Source organism: Elaeis guineensis, chromosome 1, assembly GCF_000442705.2.
Source record: "Elaeis guineensis isolate ETL-2024a chromosome 1, EG11, whole genome shotgun sequence".
Classification (NCBI taxonomy): domain Eukaryota; kingdom Viridiplantae; phylum Streptophyta; class Magnoliopsida; order Arecales; family Arecaceae; genus Elaeis; species Elaeis guineensis.
Window position 1 is genome coordinate 106,429,768 of NC_025993.2, and position 24,275 is coordinate 106,454,042.

Genomic DNA, 24,275 nt, shown 5'->3' on the forward strand with positions numbered 1-24,275 from the left:
TAGCACCCTCCCTTGTTGGTCCAGTTCTGCTCTATTGTGACAGCTCTGGAGCCATTGCTCAGGCGAAGGAACCAAAGGCACACCAGCGGACGAAGCATATTCTGCGCCGCTACCATCTCATCCGAGAAATTGTGGATCGAGGTGACGTCGATCTTTAGATGATCGACGGGAAGGAGAACCTGACTGACCCATTCACTAAAGCCATTGCGGTGAAGGAGTTCGACAACTACAAGTCGAAGATGGGTATTATATACTGCACCGATTGACTTTAGGCCAAGTGGAAGATTGTTGGGAATAGTGTCCCAAAGTCAATCGTCAGTCTGTTGACGGTTGTGCTCATTTTTATATTTATACATGAATTATGAATTAATAAAAATTATTTTGATATTTTTCATCATAAAATATTTCATCTTCTAATGAACTCCTATGTTGTGGTGAAGTCCTTAGGACTATTTAGACTTGACAAAGAAGGATTTGTCGTTTAGTCCTTAAATCTGTTCGTGACCAAATGATACGTTGTTACCAAAGACGACAACGTTTATCAAGCATAAGTCGTTGTGTACCATATAGGTTGGTTGTCCTCTTAACCAATGAGTGTGGAGACACTGGTATGGCATACAGGTGAGATATAAGGGTACATCTGCACTGAACGTGACCGACTCTGAAGCTATTTCTGCTGTCAAGATTTACTCCATTGGAATATGGTTATAAATATCCCTCCGACCTGAGACCGCTACGGTGACTTGCAAGCAACTCACTGCACTTAGGCACTGGACTACCTGAATTTTTAATTCAGTGACAGAAGGCTGCTGGGTGTAGTCAAGTACTTGACTTGTCGGTGCGTGTGTCAAGATGGGATTGACCACTCCAGTTTAGGAACTGTGTACAGTCGTATTTCAATTTAGCAAAACTTTGGCCAGGGTAGTCCTTTTGAGGAGTCACAGGACTGTTTGAATTGAGCACGATTCGGATGATCTGATCAGGGTTGACAGTTTAACCCTGAGTCGTCCTAAACACAGGGGTCAAAAGGATGAATTATATAGTAACCATATTCATGTAGGTTCTGAGTGTTGCAATTGCGACTCTTCGACCTATTCGGACATCAGGTACCATTGCTAGATGGTCACTTGGATTAGTACAGGAATTGGTTCTTGTGCTACCGGCTTAGGTTCGAACCTGTGGGGTCACACACATTAAAAGTTTCTATCTGATCTGATGGCTGATGTAGAATCCTACATATTTGGGACTCAGTGATCGAGAATCAGGATTCTCTGATCATGAGTTCCACACATTATGGGTATCGGGGTCAAGAGTCCCACTGGTTGGGACTTTTCGATCAGGATTACATATCGATGAATTCTGATGTCCGATTGCCCATCGGATTTGGACTCAGTATTTATGAGAGGTTTAATTAGTGATTTGATCACTAATTAACTCAATTTGATTGAGTAATTATTTTTGGATCAAGTCCAATTGAATTGGATTCAGTTGGGTTTGACCCGATTATGTTAAGAGTTGACCTAATCGTCGAGATGGTTTGGTCTCTGATTTGATCAGGGATTGGACTTAGTCAATTCCTGATTTGATTAGAATTTTATTGAGCCTAATTTAGTTGGGTTTAAATTAGTCTAATTGGATCTAAATTATTTGGTTCAATTAGGTTGGTTTAAATAATTAAACCACCTTGACCCAATCTCCATGCGCCACCTCACTTCCATTGCACCCATTTGAATTCATGAGAAGGAACTTCTTATGAATTATTTTTTCACGCCAAGCCCTCTCCACACCCCACTTTAATGTACCATATGAATGGATAAGGATGATTGGTTGGCCATTCAAATTCAAAATAAAGTTTGAATTTGAATGGGCAATCAATCTTTGCACCTTATCCCTCTTTTTTTTTACGCCCCATTTATTACATGAGAAAAGGTTTCTCATGAAATCACTCCATGCATAATTTAAGCCATGCCTCACGTCTTTAGTGGATAAGGGATGAGTTGGTGTCCATTTGAATTCAAAATTTGATTTGAATTCAAATGTGCAATTACTCATCTTTATCCTTTCTTTTGGATAAGATGTTTGACGTTGTTATAAAAGGAGGAAAAGTGTGGAGCGTGCAAGAAAAAAAATTTTGGAGAAAAATTTTGGAGCGTGAGAAGTCTTGTGCATGAGAAGGAAGTCCATATCCTTCCAAGAGAAAAAGAAAGAAAAGAAAGAAAAGTGGGTGCAAGGTTTCCGGTGAGTTCCCTAGAGTTTTAGCTTGGGGTTCGGAAAGTGAGAAAGTGAGCTACGAGTGTCGTGAGCCTACAAAATCTCAGAGAGATCTTCAACATCCTCTCAAGCACGTCTGTTGATGATCTGGAGCATCCAAAGAATCGACAGACATCGATCGAAGGAGTTCGATCAGCATCGACCGTCAAAAGGACTGTACAACGAGCTAGCACTCATGAAGAGTCGATCAGACCGAGAGCTTCGTGTAGATGATCCGCAGAGGTTAGACACACTGTGTGGCTGCATTGCGATGATCAGACTCTCTCGATGGTGATCAGATTGCGGCGATCTACTATCCGCACAAAGGTATTGTATTCTGAACACATTACAGTAAAGTATTTACTGTTCGAATTTGAATTTCAAATTTAAATGCATGCATGCTATATATCATATTTAAATCTTAGTGTAGGATAAATTTATATTAATTAATTAGATTAATTAATATTTTTTCACTGTAAAATCATAATTTTAAAAATATTTTAAAATTATCATTTTACCCCTACACTGAATTTTCCCCACAGGGGTCCCATCCCATGTGACACCAACCATATTTCTGTCGCACTAAACAAACTTCATGCTCTAGAAAAAATTATCAGAGGTGTGGAAGCCTGATAGGTGGCACCTAACCCTTTGGCTCAACCAGCCAAGGGTCAACCCAATTTAAAGCCAAGAAAATTTAGAGCTTAATTGGATTTAATTAACCCAAATAGGTATCAATTTCGAATCCAATTCGAACACAGGAGCTAAGGTTTGCAATATGTGCTAGCATATTCATCTTGCAATATGATCTAATCTAATTAAATCCTTAATTAATTTTCTTTATATGTGATCCATTAAATTTCATATCTAGTTAGCAGTAGGTCTGAATATAAGTTGACTTGATTTGATTAGAATCCAAACTAACTGATTTAGGTCCAATCGAGCTAATCCGATTTTTACAATTGGAACTCTTTCTAATTGATGATTAAATTAAACTCTTTAATTCGATCAAATTCATAAGACAATATTGATGTCTAGCAACATATCATGTCTATCTGAAAGATATAAAATTTTGATGAAAATATCAAACATACCCTTCAATAGTAAGTTACCGTACAATTCAATCGTGCGATCATATTGCATCCCGAATATGATTATGGATATGAAATCATATCAAACCCAATTTCATATTCATATTTTTCTCAATCTTATAATGACGATTTGATTAATAAAATATATTTTTTTTAATTTTTATTTTATTTTGATCAAAGTCTCCTTGAATCATCATATGATTAGAATAAGTAGGATGAGATCTCCTCTTATCAGAAGTGATCGATTCCATATTGACCTACTCACAACCTTCATATACAATCCACTATATTCAGAACATCCCGTATATGACTAAATCACGAATGAGTATGAACCAAAATATGAATTCATATATACAAGGTTCTATGGTAGTCTCAGGTCAAAGGACTACATGCACAACTCCCACTATAAAAAAATATCTTCTGACAAATAAGTAGATTCCATAAGATATTTTTTAAGATAGATCAATTCAGTGAACTCATTCTCTAATAAGCACCCACATCCTTGTATTAGTATGTCATAAGTAGCTTATGAGATCAGCCACTCTCACCATCGAGTATACATAGGATGTGCCAGTCTATCTGAAATATTGATCCTTTACTCAATACTTCTATAACTAAAAATATTCTAAATCAGAATTTTAAGATTTTAAGTCTCATAGGTATGATCTCATTATAATCCTCAAACCATTGTTCTGATTTATGGAGTTCATCATAATCATTACAAATGTAAGATAGAGTATATGATGAAAAATAAATATCTTTTATTTATTCATAAAGTGCCAGTTATATGAATCTAAAAGATTATAAGAAAAATTCATCAAAATACAAAATTCGATTGGCTTGTAGGGCATATTTCTTTCAATCTCCCACTTGCACTAAAGCCAATATTCTTAAATTTTATCTCCATGTAATCAAGGTGGCGATCGAACTGCTATGTGGTAGTCTTAGTGAACGGATCTGTCATATTGTTCTTTGTATCTACTCGTTCCATGGCTACATCTTATCTTTCGATAATTTTACGAATGAGATGAAAATGTCTTAGAATGTGCTTGAATTTATGATGAGATCTCGGTTCCTTTGCTTAAGCAACTACTTCAGTATTATCATAGTAAAATGATATTGAGTTTACAATCTTAAGAATGACTCTCAATTCAGTGATGAACTTCTTCATCTAGATAGCTTCTTTGACGGCTTCACTTGCAGCTATATACTCTGTCTCAGTGATTGAGTTAGCTATAATCTGCTGCTTAAAATTTTTCTAACTTACTGCTCCACCATTTAGAATAAAGACATATCCTAAAGTGGACTTACTATCATTAAAGTTTGATTGAAAATTAGAGTCAGAATATCTTTTAGATTTAGATCAGATCCTCCATATATCAGAAAAATATCTTTAATTCTTCTCAAGTGCTTAAGAATATTTTTCACTGCTTTTCAATGATCTTCATCTGGATCAGTCTGAAATCTACTAACTATGTCTAAGACATAGGCAACATCAGACCTGGTACATGGCATAGTATATATGATTGATCCTACTGTCGAAGCATAGGGAATAGAACTCATTCTATTTCTCTCTTTCAGTGTCTTAAGAGACATCTTTTTAGAGAGATATATGTCTTGACTCATGGGTAAGTAATTTTTTTTACTCTTATCTATGCTAAACCTTTTTAGTATAAGATCTATGTACTTGAACTAAGACAAACCTAACATCCTCTTAAATCTATTCCTATAGATTTTTATATCAAGTATATAAGATGCTTCACCTAAGTCCTTTATGAAAAATTTACTTGATAACCATGTCTTGATCGATTGTAACATTAGGACATCATTTCTAATGAGAAGTATGTGATCCATATACAAAATTAAGAAGATAATGGTACTCCCACTAGTCTTCTTATACATGCAAGATTCATCCATATTTTTGATGAAGCCAAACTCTTTGACTGTAACATCAAAACAAATGTTCCAACTCTTCGAAGCCTACTTTAATTTATAAATAGATTTTTTAAGCTTGCATACTTGATTTGCTCTCTCATTTGAGATAAATCCTTCTGGTTGAAACATGTAGACGTCTTTCTCAAGATAACCGTTAAGGAAAGCGATCTTCACATTCATTTGTCAGATTTCATAATCATGGTATACTGTTATTGCAAGCATAATCTGAATAGATTTGAACATAGTAACAGATGAGAATGTTTCATCATAATCAATATCCTATTTTTGTCTGAAATCTTTAGCCACCAATCTGGCTTTATAGATTTAAACTTAGCCATCTGCTCTAATTTTTTTTTATAGACCCATTTACATCCGATAGGGGTCACACCCTCTGGTGTATCAACTAAAATCCATACTTGGTTGGTGTACATTGAGTCTATTTCGGATTTCATAGCATCTAGCTATTTGTCTGAGTCTATACTCAAGACAGCTTCCGTATAGATAAGAGGTTCATCATTCTCAATGATGTGGACTTCATTATTCTCAATAATGAATTCGTACCTTAAAGGTGCATTTCACACTCTATCCGATTTTCAAAGAGGAGTGTGTATTGTAGTTGTACCTCATCAATAGATACTTTTGATTGAGAAATATCTTATGTTTTTACTCATAGATTTTGAATTTTATCAAGTTCAATTTTTCTCTCACTGCCTCTTTCTAGGATAAACTCTTTTTTCATAAAAGTGACATGCTTACTGACAAAAATCTTTTATTCAGTAAGATAGTAAAAGAGGTATCCTATATTCTCTTTAGAATAATCTATAAATAAATATTTATCTACCCTAGCATTTAGCTTATGTCCAATTTTTTTTTTGACATAAGCTGGAGAATCCCATATCTTAAAGTACTTATGATTAGATTTCTTTTCTCTTCATAATTCATATGGAGTACTAGACACAGATTTCAAAGATATTCTGTTCAGGATATATATAGCAGTCTCTAGGATATATCTTTAGAAGAAAATAGATAAATCTATAAAGTACATCATAGACCACACCATATCTAATAAAGTATGATTTCTCCTTTTGGTTACACCATTTAACTGTGGTGTATAAAGAGGGATCCATTCTAAGAGAATCTTTTTTTTTTTAAAATGATCTAAAAATTTACTGGATAAGTATTCTCCTCCTCGATCAGATCGAAGAACTTTAATCTTTTTTTCAGTTTGTTTCTTGACCATACTTTGATACTCTTTAAATTTATCAAAGGCTTTAGATTTGTATTTCATAAAATACACATATGCAAACTTAGATAAATCATCAGTGAACGAAATAAAATAAGAGTATCTTCTTTTAGCTTCAGTTGTCATAGAACCACATACATCAGTATGTACAAGTCTTAATAAATTATTTATCCTTTCTTCATATCCATTAAATGGAGTTTTGATTATTTTTTCTATAAGAGAAGATTTAAAAGTTCCTAATAATTTATAATAAAAAAGATCAAAGAAATCTTCTTTGTATAACTTGTTAATTCTTATCTCACTTATATGACCAAGTCAATAATGCCAAAGTAAAGTATTATTTATATGTTCTCTTTTTCACTTTTTACTTTCATCAATATGAAATACATTGTCATTAAGAGATAGACTCAGAATACCATTATTCAGAATACCATGACAGAAAATTTTATTAGAAAAAAAAATGGAACAACTATTGCCCTTTCCATTTATTTCATATCCTTATTGCAATAGCAATGATACAGAAATAATATTCCTAATAATTTTGGACATATAATAATAATTTTCTAGCTCTAAGATCTTTTCAAAAGATAACTTCAAGATACATGTCTCCATAGCTTTCGCTTTGATGGACTCTCCTCCAGCATCATAAAACTCGAAGTCATCATTCTTTAAAACTCTAATTTTTTATGGTCTCTGTAATGACTTGCAAATATGAGAACCGTAGATGATATCCAATATCCAAAAGTTCGAATTAGAAGAACTTAATCACAGAATTGTATGTATCTCATGCATATCTTTGGGTGCATTGCTTGCATCAGCTTTTACAGATGCAAGATAAACTTTGTAATTTATTTTCCAGTGACCTGCCTTGCTGCAGTAGAAGTAGGTACCTTGTCCAAAAATTTTCTTCTCCTTCTTCTTCATTTTGCCACCTTTAAGGTTCAATCCTTTCTTTAAATCTTTCATACCTGATTTTTTCTTAGAGATCTTATCCATAAGAAGAACTGGAGTTTTGTCTTTTTTAATGTGCCCTCAGCTGTTTTAAGCATATTTAATAGCTCAAGCAAAGAGGTATTAGTTTGTTTATGTGATAATTCATAATAAACTAAGTGAATGATTCAGAAAAAGATTGCGGGATCAAATTCTGACTCAATTCTTCATCCATCATAAAATCCAATTGTCCAATCTAATGATCAAGTCAATGACCTAAAAGACATGATCTTGTGCAGATAACTCTTCCATCATTCTAGTACGGAATAACTGCTTAGATATCTCATATCAGAAGTTCTGCTCTGTTCTCTATACAACTCCTTTAAATTGAGGAGTATAAATTGAGTATCCATATTCTCATGCTGTCTTTGTAATTTATTACTCATAGATGCCAGTATGATACATTTGACAGTCAAACTGTCATTCTTTCATATCCTATATGTGAATACCTCTTCCTCAATGGCATCGTCTCCAACCTCTTCTGATTTAGAGATATTAAGAATATATGAAAGCTTCTCTTGAATGAGTATAATTTTTAAATTTCTCGATCAGTCCACGTAATTGAGACGATCAATTTGTTGGAATCTAAAATTTCTCACAATGATAATGAAGATACCATTATAGAATTTTAATCTATATTAAATAAAGAATATTACATAAGCAACCAACTCATGATGACACATAATTAAATAAGTTCTTTTGTCTAACTGTATCTCTCACTATTTTATCGAACATCATAATCTTCTTTTACGATAAACGGGACATACTAAATATTTATCTTAGTGGGGTTGAGATCCTAATTCCTTATAAAGACCTTATAGTAACATAACAAATCCTTATGAGTTCATAGATAGAAAATTCTTTTCAATTGCATTTCATGCAATTCTTAACTTTATTTTAGCCTCTAAAATATTAATAGTTTTGTGGTAATACAACAAACTATAATATTTTAGTTAAGTAAGATCCTTCATTTCCATACAGTCAAATTCGAATATAATTGCACTTATGGTAACACAACAAAGTAGTATACCTAAAAATTACCGTAAGCATCTTATATGCACCAGGACTATATTACATCAGTCTCCATAGCAAGCCTTGTAGTAACACAATAAATCTATTACGATTCTTGATATAACATTGACCTAGCATGAAAGAAGACCTCATGTAGTATTTTCAATATTAGAATTTTTTAATTTCAAGATTGTTTAATCAAATTAGTTAGATAAGTAGGTGAGGGTCCTCTCGTTACTTTCTTTGACACCAATAAATTAGTCAGGTCAGTCAAGAAAGTCAATTAAAGAATCACCTTTAGCAGTTTTTTAGACATCAATTGATCAATTGATCAAGAATTGATTAAACCATAGCTGCTGTCACTACAACTTAATATAATTTTTATGAGGGCTTTGCTAGTCTCATGCACATTCTAATTTATGACACTAATGCACACTAATACATATAAACATTAAACATTTAAACTGTGCCATGTGTGATATATAAACATTCATTATTCTAGGATAATCTTACAGCATAACCTTGTTATGCTGGGATATCTTTATTTCAGAATGATATGAGGTGGATCAAATATGCATCAATTTATATCATCATATGAAAACATAATCATAAACATGATTATAACATAAATCATAGCATGCTACAATTTGTCACTATGAGCATTTATATAAACAGATGATTAAGCCAAACAAGATTGGACTCTAATACCACTATAGGGTTCAATAATAACATGCACAACAGAAGCATAATAGATTTTAAAAATTTTTAACATTATGAAATCCTAAATTATTCAAATCCTAAACCCAAGAACCCCCTTGATGGCATTCAATTATATAAACATATAAACATGGTGATGATAAATAACATACCTTAGGCTGATGTAGATGGGAAGAAGCCGGTATTCAATCTTTCCACTAGGCGCCCATGCGTTCGCCCTCCAATGTTGATCCACACAGGACCTTGATCAAGATACTCTCTTCTTAAATAGATTCCTTCCCTCTGAATTCTTCCTCCTAGAACTCCTCTGGGCAGCACAACTTTAGGGCTTCCTTCTTCTCTCTCCCCAGCCTTCTCTTTTCTCTCTTTCTGTTCTCCGTGCCTTTCATTTTTCTCTTCCTAAGCCCTTGTCCTAAAGGAGACCTTTTGTCCTAATCTGGACTTGGTCTTAACAAGGGAAGGAAGAAAAAAATTCAGACAAACTAGGAGACTATGTAAGAAAGAAAGGATTTAAGATTTCTCGGATGAATGGAATACCCCGACTGCGTCCCCTATTTATATATGAAGATCGGACCCTTATCTATTCTATCTCATGCCCTTCCACGCAAAATCTCATGCCTATCTCATGTCGATCCAACCTTCTCATGCCCGATGAAAAGTTTCATACCACGTGCAATCACCGAAATAATTTCAAGAGTCGCTTCGCGCAGAAGGATTCTTCAGAAAATAATTCATCGATGTTTTTCGAGAGGTCCCGAAGCCTTCTTAGGAGTGCCCATTTTTCTCCACCCTTGATCAATGACCAATGGCCATCCAATGGCGATCAAAGGAGACTCTAATCTGGTTTAGGCATGAAAAAAATCTGAGAATAAGTTGGCATGTCATAATTTTAAGAGTCCATAACCAAATGGACTTCTAAGTGGCGCATGGATTAGGATGTAGCTAGGGTTTGGATCAAATCCAACTTAAATCAAACTTTATTGATTCAACTACTCATCAAATGGCCGACTAAACTCCATGCCCCATGAGAAAATTGGCGTGGATCTGAATGGATAAGGATGAGAAATGAGGTGTCCCATGCACTATGTTTTTGTTGCACTAAACAAACTCCATGCTCCAGAAAAAATTATCTGGAACGTGGAAGCCTGATAGGTGGCGCCCAACCCTTTGGCTCAACCAGCTAAGGGTCAACCCAATTTAAACCCAAAAGAATTTGGAGCTTAATTGGATTTAATTAGCCCAAATAGAAACCAATTTCAAATCCGATTCGAACACAGGAGCTAGGATTTGCAATACATGTTAGCTTGTTCATCTTGCAAACATGATCTAATCCAATTAGACTTTTAATCAATTTTTTTTATATGTGACCCATTGAATTTCACATCTAGCCAGCAGTAGATTCAGGTGCAAGTTGATCTGATTCGATTAGAATCCAAACTAACCGATTTAGATCCAAGCGAGCTAATCTGATTTTTACAATTAGAACTCATTCTAATTGACGATCGACTTAAACTTTTTAATTCGATGAAATCCACAAGACAAGATTGACATCTAGCAACATATCATGTCTATCTAAAAGATATGAAATTTTGATTGAAATATCAAAAATATCCTTCAATGGTAAGTTATCGTACAATTCAATCCTACAAACATACTGCATCCCGAATATGATTATGGATATGGAATCATGTCTAACTTAATTTCATATTAATATCTTGTTCAATCTTATAATGACGATTTGATTAATGAAATATTAGAAATCCTTTCTAATTTTTATTTTACTTTAATCAAAGTCTTCTTGAATCATCATATGATTAGAACAAGTAGGATACGATCTCCTCTTCCTAGGAGTGATCGATTTCATGTTGACCTACTCATAATCTCTATATACAATCCACCATATCCAGAATATCTCGTGCATGACTAAATCATAAATGAGTATGAACCAAAATATGGATTCATGTATACAAATTTTTATAGTAGTCTCAGGTACATGCACAACTCCTACTATAAGAAAACATCTTCTGACAGATAAGTAGATTTCATAAGATATTTCTTAAAATGGATCAGTTTCGTGAACTCATTCTCTAATAAATACCCACATTTTTGTATTAATATCTCAGACAAGTAGCTTATGAGATCAGTCATTTTTACCATCGAGTATACATAAGATGTGCCAATCTATCTGAAATATTGATCACCTACTCAATATTTTTATGATTAAGAATATTCTAAATCTAAGTTTTAGGATTTTAAGACTCATAGGCATAATCTTATCATAATCCTAAAATCATTATCCTGATTTATAGAGTTTATCATAATTATTATAAATATAAGATACATCATATGATGAAAAATAAATATTTTTTATTTATTGATAAAATATCAATTATATAAATTTGAAAAATTATAAAAAAAATTATTAAAATATAAAATTCAATGAACTTACGGGACGTATTTCTGTCGTATCTTATCAATAAATTTATAATCTGAATAAAAAATAAAAAAAGAGTTAGAGCAAAATAACCCGTAATCATAAAAATCTTAATGAACTTTTGCAGCCGACAGCCGTAGACAGGATGAAGGAAAAAAAAATCCTCTTCGAATCCACACTCGGATCTCTTTAGACCAGCGACCACCTGATGCCCGTATCGACCGATCCTTCGACCGTATCACCAGTTGACCCCTACCGGACCCATCCCATCTCCTCCGTAGAGCATAAATGAACCCAAGCCACTCTCTCCGTTCCACACCCATCTATTAAAAAAAAAAAAACCACCCCGACCAATTCAATGAACAACCTTGTCCTTTCCGTCCTTCCGCTTCTTCGATCCTTCCAGTCCAGTGACGTGGCCTTACATTAAAATATTTCACTTGGACTCTCATATATTCCACCTCTCCCTGCCCCCTTCCCATTTCTCCTTCTATGTACCATGGACTTAGCCTCCCTCCCTCTACCTCCATAATTCCCTTTCCTCCACCCCGGAACCCCCCCTTCCCATGGATCCCTCCGCCATGCCCGGGCCCTCCCCACGCCGCGAGCTCCAAGGCCCACGGCCCACTCCCCTCAAAGTCCGCAAAGACTCCTACAAGATCAAGAAGCCCCCGCCGGCCCCCGCCGCCCCCTCCCAGACGGCACCCACCTCGGCTGCGCCGCCACCCCAGCCGCCGCCCCACCACCGCCCTCCCGTCATCATCTACACCGTCTCCCCCAAAATCATCCACACCAACCCCAGCGACTTCATGACCCTCGTCCAACGCCTCACGGGGCCGGACTCCTCCGCCGGCCCATCCACCGGCGCCTCCCTCCCGTCTCCATCCTACGCTGGCGGCGCGCTCTCCCCCGCGGCCCGGCTCGCCACGATCGCAAAGTCGGCCCACTCGCCCGACGGCGACCGGGCTCGGAGCTCGCGCCTGGATGCCATGGACCCGTTTGACATGGATCTCGATGGGCCGGTGGTGGACCAGGCCGGTTCCTTCCCGGGGATACTCTCGCCGATGCCGGCGTCCCTTCCGCCGATATCGCCCAGCTTCTTCTCGCCGATAACATCGTTCGACACGAGTTCTCTAAGCTTTTTGCAAGAACTGAGTCCAATTTTTTCAGGCAATCGAAGCTTCATGGATGGTGGTGCAACCACCATCCTGCCAAGTCCTAACAACTTCTTATCAACTCCTACCGTCCCTTCTCCAGGATCTTGCTGGGAAGTCGTCAGCCAGTTTCCAGATTTCTAGCTACAGGAAAAAAAATTGCGACTGGAATCAAAGAAAGAAGAGGTGGTGCGGTTGAGGGCATATTAAGGTGGTGGGCCATGCGATGGCTACTCCTCCAATAGCGGCCGTGCCGGCCTCGGCTTCTAATTTCTCATCTCTCTCTTACCTTACGGATAGGTAAGCATTGTAGAGTCGATAGGGGATTTGATGTGATTGCCTGACCACCGTTGGATGATGGTCAGTGCTCGGTCCATCCATAGGGTGGTGCAAGCGGAAACCAGCCTTGTTCGCTTTGTATTTATTTATTTATTCTTTCTTCTTGACAAAGTCTTCTTGTTTGCAAATGGAAGGAAAAAAATATATATATAATACCATCCTGGTTGCTATCAAATAATTATGGCCGTCTTGTGTCCAACTTGCTCAGCATTTGTGGCTTTCGGCTTGAGAAAGAGTTGCTTCTGTGGAGGGGTAATAAAAGTCTAAATTGGCAAGCAGGAGAGTTTGAATGATGGAATGAGATAGAATAGAAAATATATTTTTAGTTGCCACAAGATTATATTGTTTATAATTTTTATGAGGTTTGTTGGAGGGAGACCTGCCCAGTGCCTAATCTAGGCTATTTTAGTGAAATTATATCATTGCTGCATATTAGGTTATAGGAGACTAATGAGTTCTTCAGAGGTCATTGGAAGCCATTGTGTATAACCTGAATTTATGACAATAGACAACTCCTAGGTTCGTAGCTGACAAATTGTTGTACAAAGAGGGTGGGTTAGCTGCTTGCCGTAGGACTTTGGCAGTGTTGGGTTGAGACATCTTTAATTATGTTCATTTATGCAACTATAACCAGAGACATCGGGTCTTGTCCCCATTGCTTAGATAAAATTATTTGAAAACAAAATAAAAGAATAAAAAAATATTGAAGCTTTGGCCAGTCAATTTGGGTTTTCTCTGTTATGTCATGCTCAGAATTTTAAAATTGGTGCCGGCCAAATTAAAAAAAAAAAAAAGGAAGTTCTAAGACACAATCTGAAGACACTTCCTACTTCAAGGACCAGGCAACAGATTATAAAAAGGGTAAGATGGGGAGAATGCATATCTATGGTTAAAAGGTATGAAATTTCAAAATCCAACTAAAAATATACAATTTCCACCTAATGGTTGGTGAATGATCGAAACATTTAATAAAAGTATATAAAGAAAAATAGCACAAATGGATACAAGATAGTTGTGGTGATGTTTCAATCATGTAGGATTAAGCAACATGAGGCAAGTGAATACATAACAGGGAAGGCGGCAAGAAATATTATTAATCTATGACTGCAGAAGGGAAATTAATTAGATTCAAGAATTATTGAATTATTTGTAAATAATCCAATTTCTAAGAAATAGTGCAATTAATGTTTGCAAATGTTTTGGTTATATTGTGGATAACTAAGACAATAACACATGATGATTGAGACCTAGTGATAACAATGAGAAACTATTCAATGCAAGGTACTTAAATTGTAACATGCCCCAGCAGTCAATGAATCCACAAAAATGTTGATGATCTTACATACTTTGAATTTTTCCTGAGAAATAATCTAATATACTTTGAATTATCCAAGGTAGCTAAATCCATGTGCAGTTGAATCTCAAAAATTGACCCATCTCAGGAACTTCATAAGTCAATGACCAGATTTGGCGGCTGGCGGCATGCAATTCAAACTGAGAAAACCACAATATCAGAAAGGTGTATTTCATTTTATTGGATTGAAAATCACAGACTAGTCTCATGAGGAATAAGGAGAACAGGTGTTATAAGTTTCTATCACAACCGGGTCAAAGAGCAGCAGCTACTTTTCATAGAATCAACATATGCGCTAGTTGAATGTAGTTGCCATTCACTCGAAAAATAAACAGATAGCAAGTTGACAAACTTATCTTTAAGAGACCAGGTCATGTCCACCAGGCTAAAGATTACAATACTAGTAGTCTAAGGGCTTGGTTCTGAAAGATTGGAGGGCACTGTGCCAAAATAAATAAATAAATAGACAGGAGAGGAAGGAAAAGTAATCCAGCTTTCACCTAACAAGAGGCCATATAGACCACTATCCAAGGAATACTTGAGCTTGAAATTGGTTAGATCATAGAAGAGATTTATAGTTTTATCTATCCAGTAAGGTGAAAGATTCAATTATAAATGGAAACTCGAAAGAATCACACGATGATTCCCCAAAAACTAAAATAAATCAAATAAAAATATTGCAATCAAATTTCTCTAATCAAACCAAGCATACCAGTCAACAGAGGAAATCTCTTGAATAAAGAACAGAATGAAGAGGCAAGCACTGCAGGAATCATGAAGCAATGATGGGAAGAACTTAGCAATTTATAGTCTAGAAGGCAATCAGGTTCCTAAGCATATCGAAAAAGTCCAGCAATAAAGAAAGATCAGAACAGATGACAGGTTTCTGAAGCGTGAAATGCCAAAGGGCTTGGAAACCTTGGAGCTATCACATAAGCCATATCATCAATGGAGTATGTAATTCAACAAAGAACACCATGGAGCATTCACAAATTTGGCATCAACTCATCACATTCTTGGTACATGAATTTTGATGATTTTTCCTTCAATATCTTGCATAATATGTTGTACTGGGATTGTGGCTTTAGAATTATAAAACCAAGAATATGAACAAGATAATGCAGAATAATGATTAATATGGCAAGTGAATTAAGAATTTGGCGGCAATGCTCAATGCTGCTGACATGTTGGATATCCCTGCATTTGATCAGATACAACATCTTCCAAGACTAAGGCAGACAAAGATCATCATTAAGCAAATACCAAGATTCCCCCAAAAAGCTTCTCTTTGAAGCTCAAAGATCTTTTATAGACTAAAAACAACACTACAAAATTCATATACAGCTAGATAATTCATAAAATTTGGGAAGCATTTCCAGCCTCTCCCTACTTACAACAGTGCACAATCATGCAGCTCACAATAGATAAATAAGTAAACAAAATCTTAAATTTCGAAGTTGTTTACGATCTTCAATTCATGACTTATCATGCTTCCTTCATACCGTTGCTGCTCATTTGGACTTCCACCAATCAAAGTACCAACCTTCTCACCAACAATAGCTTTTGCAATATTTCCAGGTTTATTCAAGTTAAACACAACAACTGCACAGGTAAGGTTGATAAGCACAGTCATATAAGCTTCATAGAAGCTACTAAAAAAAGAAACAAAAGCTCTGAGCCATTATATACCAGGTATTTTATTTTCTTGGCACAATGTAACAGCAGTCATGTCCATCACAGAGAGATCCTTCATGGTGACATCATGATAGCTTAAAGTGTCAAGAAGGTGAGCATTTGGGTTAAGCTTGGGGTCATCGTCATATACACCATCAACATTTGTTGCTTTAAGCATAACCTCTGCGTTAACTGAATATGGCATATAAAAACTGCGTCAGCAAAAAATGTCATAGGGGATTGCAAGCTAAGCACACATCCTGTAAAGCAGGCAGGAGAACGACAAATCATCATGACAATGTTTGTGTGTGGTCAGTGATGTCCATCATGCAGCTGTTGACACATATGACCGAATCACTTGTACACTCCTTTGAGGGAATATTAATGAAATCACAGGTTGTTATCTCCTATTATTTAATTAAATATGTACATGGACTGATTGCCCTGAAATCTACTTTCATCCTTAATCTGTCAACTGATATGAATTTAAAGGATGCTGATATTCATAAAACAAGTGCGTTGGAAAACATTGCAATGCCAGAAATTGTCGTGAATATGGATGGAATACAGCATTGTGCAGCATCATCGTGCTATTCTAACTAGGATATATTATGAGCCACACACTAGAGAAATGACTCACTTTCTGCACAGCGGAGAGCAGCAGCAGTATCTGTTGTGAAGAAGGGATTGCCAGTTCCAGCAGCAAAAATAACAACTCTCCCTTTCTCCAAATGCCTGATAGCCCTTCTTCTTATATATGGCTCTGCAACTTCTGACATGCGAAATGCAGTCTGGACACGTGTAGGAATGCCAATGCTTTCCATTGTTGCTTGCAAGAAAATTGCATTCATAACTGTTGCCAGCATGCTGAACCACAAGACACATATAAAAGAAATTAAAACAGGCATATGCATCAAAATTTTTATGAAAATATTTATTCCTCCAAGAATGATAACACAGCATGAAGTCTAAATGCAGTTTGCCTCAGGAAATTCTAATAATCAACACACTCATAAGATATCATAAAAATAGGCACTTCTTAAGGAGTGAAGTTTCTATGGCAGAAACCATAAATGACTCAACATGAGATCAATGCTACCATTCTGGCAGCTTAAAACATTATAAACTGCATCATAGCAAAAGGATGGCCACAAAACTTAAAATGATGAAAATTGGCATTTATTCAAGCTATTTCCAGCTTGCATGCAAAAAAAGAGCAGAGATTATAAGTTGGCATCAGGAGGTTAGTGCAATATTTGTCATATTATAGCAATTCACACTCTCTGATAGAGATAAGGGCTAAACAAGATTCTTCCTAGATCTCTCTTTCCTTGCAACCTTCATTTTGTTCCCCGTCATCTCCTCAAACAAAGCCCTCCCTTTCACTAAAAAAAAGGGATCACAGCAAATTACCTTAGCCAATAATCCTATCCAATTTACATAGCTTTGGCTTTATGGATCATCCATCAAAAAGTCTGCATTTTACAGCCATATCTCTGCCAAATATAGATTCAGTGTAGTGGTGCTCAATATGTAGCAGAGCAGATCTGCAATTGTATGCAGGAGAAAGACCTGCCATGTAACCTACAAGACCAATTGCAGATAGGGAGACCTGCCTCAATGGTTTTGTCCAGGTATAAGCATTTAAAATTCCATTTTGACAGCATCATAAAAATCATTTTTTGCAAGGTCAGTCTGCTTATCTGTTTTCAACAGAAAGGAAAAAAAAGAAGATAGAGGAGAAATCAAATGCATACGTCCTAATTTACTAGCATGGTCTCATTTTTCATACTATAGTATGCATCTGATAGGCCTAGTAACATTGTTGTATCCTGCTGAAAAAAGAAGCAGGAATCAAAATGATCAGCTGGCATGTTTAAGGAGTAACTAGAATATCACTTGTAACTTTGAGCAAACAAATTTTAGAACACATACTCAGTTATGCGAGAAATGCAAGGTTGGTAGTTTCCATAATGCAACTATGAGAGCAATCTCACCCAGCTTAAGCTAATGCATTCAGTTATTTAACCAACTTAAGCTTTCTCTGAGGAGATAACAGTTCCAAAACAAATGACAAACAATATACAAGAAACATATGTAATTGGTTCAAGACTTTGTCAGCTAAGAACAAGTGATGAAATATTAAAGAAGATTTCCATGACACTAAAAGGACTAAAGTTATAAATTATCAGACCCAATGTAATCTGCAGAAGCTCGGTCAAGACCACTACACCCTGCCCAAGAGGCTCCACGGAAGATATTACCCCCACCAACCACTATGGCAACCTTGAAAAGAAAAAAATCAATTTGTTAGATGAAAAGCCATCAGCAGCAGTTTGCTTGGTGATATATATAATAAATTTAGTTCTGCTTGCCAGTAAAATCATAGTCAAATAGAGTAATATTCCTAAACATAAATTCATGGCTTGTGTGGGTGCACAAACAACTTAGCGCCTATTAGTTTTAATGCAATATGGACCTCGCATGCATGCAAACATCATGATAGTGTTTATAACTTAGGTTAATAATAGGAGATCTTAGGATCTTACAGAACTTCACAGTTCTTCATGGTACGGTCAGAATTCCCAGGAGAACTTTTTCTTGGTTGTGGTGCTTGAGAGATTCCATCATAGGCTGGAGAACCTATTGGCATGCCCACTTTCTATAAGGTGGAGAGTGAGAGTGTGTGTGTGGTAGACAGGATGGAGTTAATTCAACATCTATCAAGAGCTTTCAATTTCTCCCAAACCTCTTCCTATTTTTTCTTCCCCTCTGTTTCCACTACACCAGAAATGATGCTGGTGCAATTGCCTTGGAGAGGAGGCAACAAGTCAACCTATGCTCTATTTCTGTTACTAAAGTCTAATATCAGATAATGGCTGGAAAGCCACACTCCCTCCCCCACTCCGATCCATGGCATCTACCACTGCACCAACTCCAACAGCCTCCCCTTATATTCCTTTCTCTCTCTACACACATTTATCTTCCAATTATGTTCATGTTTATCAATTCAAGATCCAAAAATACATTTAAGGAGAAAATTATGCATCACTTTACCTATTGTATTCCTAGACTCCTACTAACAGTCAACAGGTTATGTTCTATGATATCAGCAGCAGTGGAACTCGGGAGATGTGCCATGGTCCCCCAAAACTCATGAAGTTGCCTTAAAAATCAGTTTTGGCCCTCCAAAAAACAAATTCTGGCCAACAGAAGTCCCGCTTCCACCTATGATCTCTTACCATTTCCTAACAGGCCCTCCTACTTAATCACAGCCAGAATTCACCTTCCTACTATAATTCTAATTAGTGCAAATTATAAAAGATGTGCTCCTATATACATCCTAAAATTTCTCCAAAGGTTTCTGTCACATATTTTTCTTTCTTTGTCTCTCTAGTGTTTTTACGCCCAATTTCATGAGTGATATGATAGTCCCTTCTCCATTCTATCCATATTAATACGGCTTCCATCTTCAATAAAAAGCACACAATTACTTAGAGTAGCTCTTTCTCCAAGGGTCAACAACAAAATATTACATAAAATAAAAATTAGGTGAATTTATCAAGTTATATTTTTAATTAGATGGGGCTCCTAGCAAATCGAAGCCATCCATGTTTGCTCTCATGCAAATCCTGGTCCCATATTCCTCTCCATAACAACCCCCGGCCACCAAAAAAAAGAAAGAAAAAGGAAAATGAATCTGTTCCCCCAAAAATGGAAGCCTGTGATCAGCAATTTTCTTCTCCCATTACAAGGATTCAAAAGATAACATGATACCATCATTTCACATAACGATTATTTTATTTTCTAATGTCAAAAAACAAAGGCAAAGATGAAGACAATCCAAGTCTCAAACTCTTGCTAATTCCATTTTTTCCTCTTATAGTAAGGACTCGGAGTTATCTCTTCTACTCATACCTTATTATATAATACTAGTTATTAACATAATACTAAGATATTATGCATTTTGAATTGTCTAGTTTATTGTAAGATGCCAAAGGCAAATACAACGATGATGGAAAATTTAAGTTTTAAACTCTTGCCAAGCCCAAATTTCATTGAATGTGAAGCTAACAATATATTCATCCTCTATTCCCCTTTTTCTGTTATTAAACATGATAATAAGGTATACTGACTGAATGTTTTTAGATTTATTGTATTATGCCTTAGAGTCATCGAATGTTCCATTTAGTTATCTCCATCTTGCCTCTATTGTTCTACACATGACATGCTTTTTTTAATATTAGAGTAATGATTTTAACTATTTGTATACTTACTATAAGTTATACTTTTATATTTTTTAAAAAACTAGTATGAAAGAATGCCAGGAAAATCTAAAACCAACCCCCCCCCCCCCACCAACAACAAACAGAAGAAAAAAAAATAAAATAAAAAAACTAGACCTGCCCCTAATGGCACACAATGAAATATTGTAGAGGATCTAAGTACTATACTCATCTTATTGGACAAACAAGCATCAAATAAAATTCTTAAATCCACTGGAGGTCCTGTATAACATTATTTCAGAGACATTTGTGCGTGCCACATGCATTTCATGCTTTTATACCATGCAAGCATGTCTTCATATCTCCATTACAGAAGCTTCCAATACATGCATAAACAAAGACATGATGCATACAGAGGTGAATGTATATGTGGAGGTAAAGATGCATATATACAAGCACACATGCATTCACCGGTACATAAACAAATGTATAACAAGCATGCAATTATACATACACAGATGCCACCATGCACGTGCACTTGCATCCATACAATTCGCTCCCATACATTAAACATATCAAAACAAACATCCATGGTACACGTTTTACTATATGCATAAATGCAAGCTAGTGAAGCAAGGTTGCATGGATCCACATGTCCAATCTGCACATAATACCAGCATTCATTAATATGGGGGCAGACGTTGTGTGCCTGTATGAAAGCTCTGGTATTTCCCTAAAAAATTGCCTTTTGGTTTCTGAATCACCTTGGTCCTCTGAAAAACTATGTTAGAAGAGTTATCAGTTGCTGCAGAGAAGTACAATTTTATCCGCATAAAGAAAGTCAGATTTGAGCACCATCAGGTCTTACAAAACACACCACGATTAGTCAATACCATGAATTATGTCAATTTATTCTAATTCTAATTGAGATAGCAACTGCTCCAACAGAACAATTCACTAAGCAATCAAATTAGAAGCAATTACATGAAGAAGCATCAAGACAGACAAACCTCAATCCCAAGTCTCGTGACAAAAGCAACCTCCCTTGCAATCGACATGGTAATCTGCATAATATAGCAAAGTATTCACAAACAACTGAGAAATTTTCATGTGAAATTTGCTGGATATGATTTATTTGATTAATGGTCTATGGACTAAATCTGATAAAGGTTCCAAAAAGTACAAAGCAATTAATCACAATTAACCTAAGATTTTTACTTGTAGCTTTAGGCACAGAAGCCATACACGTGTTCCTGAGAATTCATTCATTCCTCCCCTAATTAAGGAAAACATATACAAAAGGAGATAAGCATAGACAGAAAAACAGGTAATATTTCATAATTCAGCATTTTACACAAGAAAAAAATGTACACATATATTTGAAAATTAAAGTGCAAAATAGTTTAAAAATATTGCCAGCTTCTCAGAAAATGTGCTGAATTTAACAAAAGGCAGAAATTTCAAAAAAAATTGATGGAAATTCATAGAAGTCCCCAAAAATTGGTAAGACATGCTCTCCTTCATCAAGTCAGAATAAAGGTAAGATAAAGGCTTAAAAAATGGGAGAATTTTGCAATAAGTTGGAGAGTATTGTCGCTAGGCCTGTGAGAATGTACAAGCCCATGTCTTCATTGATACATGCATCATGCTTGAGAACAACATCAACAAGGTGATTCATGTTTTCTTCCTGTAAACTAAATGGATAATGGAGTAGGACAGTTTACAGTATTAGAAGTTCATAGCAATTATGATACACATTTGCATTCCCACCTTTGGATCAATATTTTGTGTGCAATCTCCAGCAAGTGCTTCCCCGCTTACTTTCAGCAATACCCTATGCCATTTATATGATGGCTTCGGCATGGAACTTCCATCTGTGATCACACCAAAGGGTGTCATACTTGCTGCATGAGGTCTGCATGTTAAAAAACTAAACTACTTTAATAAAAGCCATCCAAATAGCATGATTTTACTGTTCAATATGCAATTTAAAAAGTCACTGTAAAGGATATAACAAAAGAGTGAAGTCATAAATGATAGAGACAGGTGATGTTCTAAAGCAAGGAAATCAAAGCAGGAACTCAATATCAATGCCACAGAAACATGTTACAGTTATTCAGCAGAACATGAAATAGAGTAAATATATCCTTGATTGCATGAGTGAACAAATCAGAAGATAAGATTCTTTTTCGACTTCTCAAATTCATCAACCATCATAATGCATACCAGAACAAATATCAAGAGCAACTCAACAAAAAGGGTTTGCACAACCGAATGACTAAACTAATAGATATTATAATGATATGAGGCACTAGCTTCTAGTAATCTTGGACAAAATCATCACAACCTATAAAATCATCAGCTCTGGTTTTGGTCAAGCACCATTTCGATAGGATGAGATGAAACCGGACAGTAAAGAAGTTGATTCTTCCGAGTTTTTTTTTCTTGTTATCCATCATTAATTAAATCAGTGCTACTGTCACTATGAGTTACGACTGTCTAACTTCGGTTCTATTAGAACAGAAGAGTTCTGAAAATCAGATAAGAAAAAGAGGGTAAAAAATCTGAGCTAAACCAGAAGAGAATCAACTAAATTCTAAAACAATTTTAAGTTTCATACATAGACTTATTTATTTTTTCTTTTTTTTTTCCTCAGTCAAAAAAGATAGAGGCATAGGCAAGTCACTGGACGTGTGGAACATAAATCTCATGCCTTAAGGTGTGAACTTTGTATGTCAGTAATGTGTTCGGAGGTGCATATAACAAAGTTGATAAAGTCCTAGCTATCACCGTAATAAAAGAAGGAGCTCTACGTCTGCCCCAACCTCAAGTTCAAAAAAAAAAAAAAAAAAGGTGCTGCATTTCCCCAAGAAGCCTCTGAGAGAACATGCAACCCAGATTAGATAGGGGGTTTAGTAATTAATTTGAGGCCAGAATGCCAACTTTGCCCATAGATTTTTGATGAGACAAAGCAATTTTCCTTGTGTGCAAGGATGGTAGTATGGTGTTTTCATGATCATGATGTAAAGTTATTTTTTTCTTTTCTTATTTCTTTTTTTCCGAAATAAGATGGAAGGAAGCCTGGCTGAAATTGGGTAAGAATCGATTTCGAACTCAGGTCACATTCAGTGACTTTACCAACAGAGCCAATTGACACTTCAATCATGTTGGAAAGCTTTATAACAGGACTTCACACAATTATAACAAGCAAAAGACAAGAATCTACATTTAGAAGGCATAAAATAAAAATTTCATCGTTATTTTTCCCGAATGGTAATGAAGGGCAAAAGAATCCATCTTGCTACGAAACAATTATCCCAATCAGAATGACCACACCGTCCGCTTTCCCTCCTCATGCTAAGCAACATAGAAAACAAAAATCCACAAAAAGATCCAACTTTCAAGGAAAAAAACCCAACTAAACAGTGATCCCGAGAGAAAGAAAAAAATGTAACAGACCTTGAATTGGCCCCGTCTGGGAGAGGCACCAGTTGGGAAGGGGGCGAGAAGCGAGCAACGAGAGGAGGGGAGGAAGAACCAACCATTGCTGGAGATCGAAGCCGTGGAGGAAAGGCGGCAGAAGAGGAGGAGGAGGCAGGAAAAGAAGAAAAGCGTGAGGGATGGGCATTGGGCGACGAAAGAGGGATGAGGGAAGTGGGGTAAAAGACGGCCATCCAAAATTGGAGAGGAGAGAGATGACGAGAGACAGAAAAAAAGATCGCGCGACGAGACGAGAGGGATAAATGATAAACCTTACCACAGGATTTGAATTTGGATTTCTATCAAAAAAAAGGAAAAAATTTGGCTTTGTAGATTTGAATTTGGATTTCTATCAAAAAAAAGGAAAAAAATTGGCT

The 24,275-nt window shown here is 36.1% G+C and overlaps 2 protein-coding genes across 2 annotated transcripts; one reads left to right on the forward strand and one right to left on the reverse strand.

Moving 5' to 3' along the window:
• Nucleotides 1–12,104: 12,104 nt before the first annotated feature.
• On the forward strand, nt 12,105–13,350 carry LOC105038323 (protein MKS1-like). The gene has a single exon (XM_073258619.1). It carries the CDS (start codon nt 12,238–12,240, stop codon nt 12,967–12,969), a length of 732 nt encoding a protein of 243 aa, XP_073114720.1. The 5' UTR covers nt 12,105–12,237; the 3' UTR covers nt 12,970–13,350.
• A 2,436-nt stretch (nt 13,351–15,786) lies between these two features.
• On the reverse strand, nt 15,787–24,200 carry LOC105038325 (uridylate kinase PUMPKIN, chloroplastic). The gene is made up of 7 exons (XM_010914094.3): nt 23,878–24,200; nt 22,189–22,333; nt 21,429–21,482; nt 18,387–18,478; nt 16,833–17,059; nt 16,208–16,384; nt 15,787–16,120 (listed from the first exon to the last, which is right to left on the reverse strand). Exons 1-7 carry the CDS (start codon nt 24,090–24,092, stop codon nt 15,963–15,965), a joined length of 1,068 nt encoding a protein of 355 aa, XP_010912396.1. The 5' UTR covers nt 24,093–24,200; the 3' UTR covers nt 15,787–15,962.
• Nucleotides 24,201–24,275: the final 75 nt, after the last annotated feature.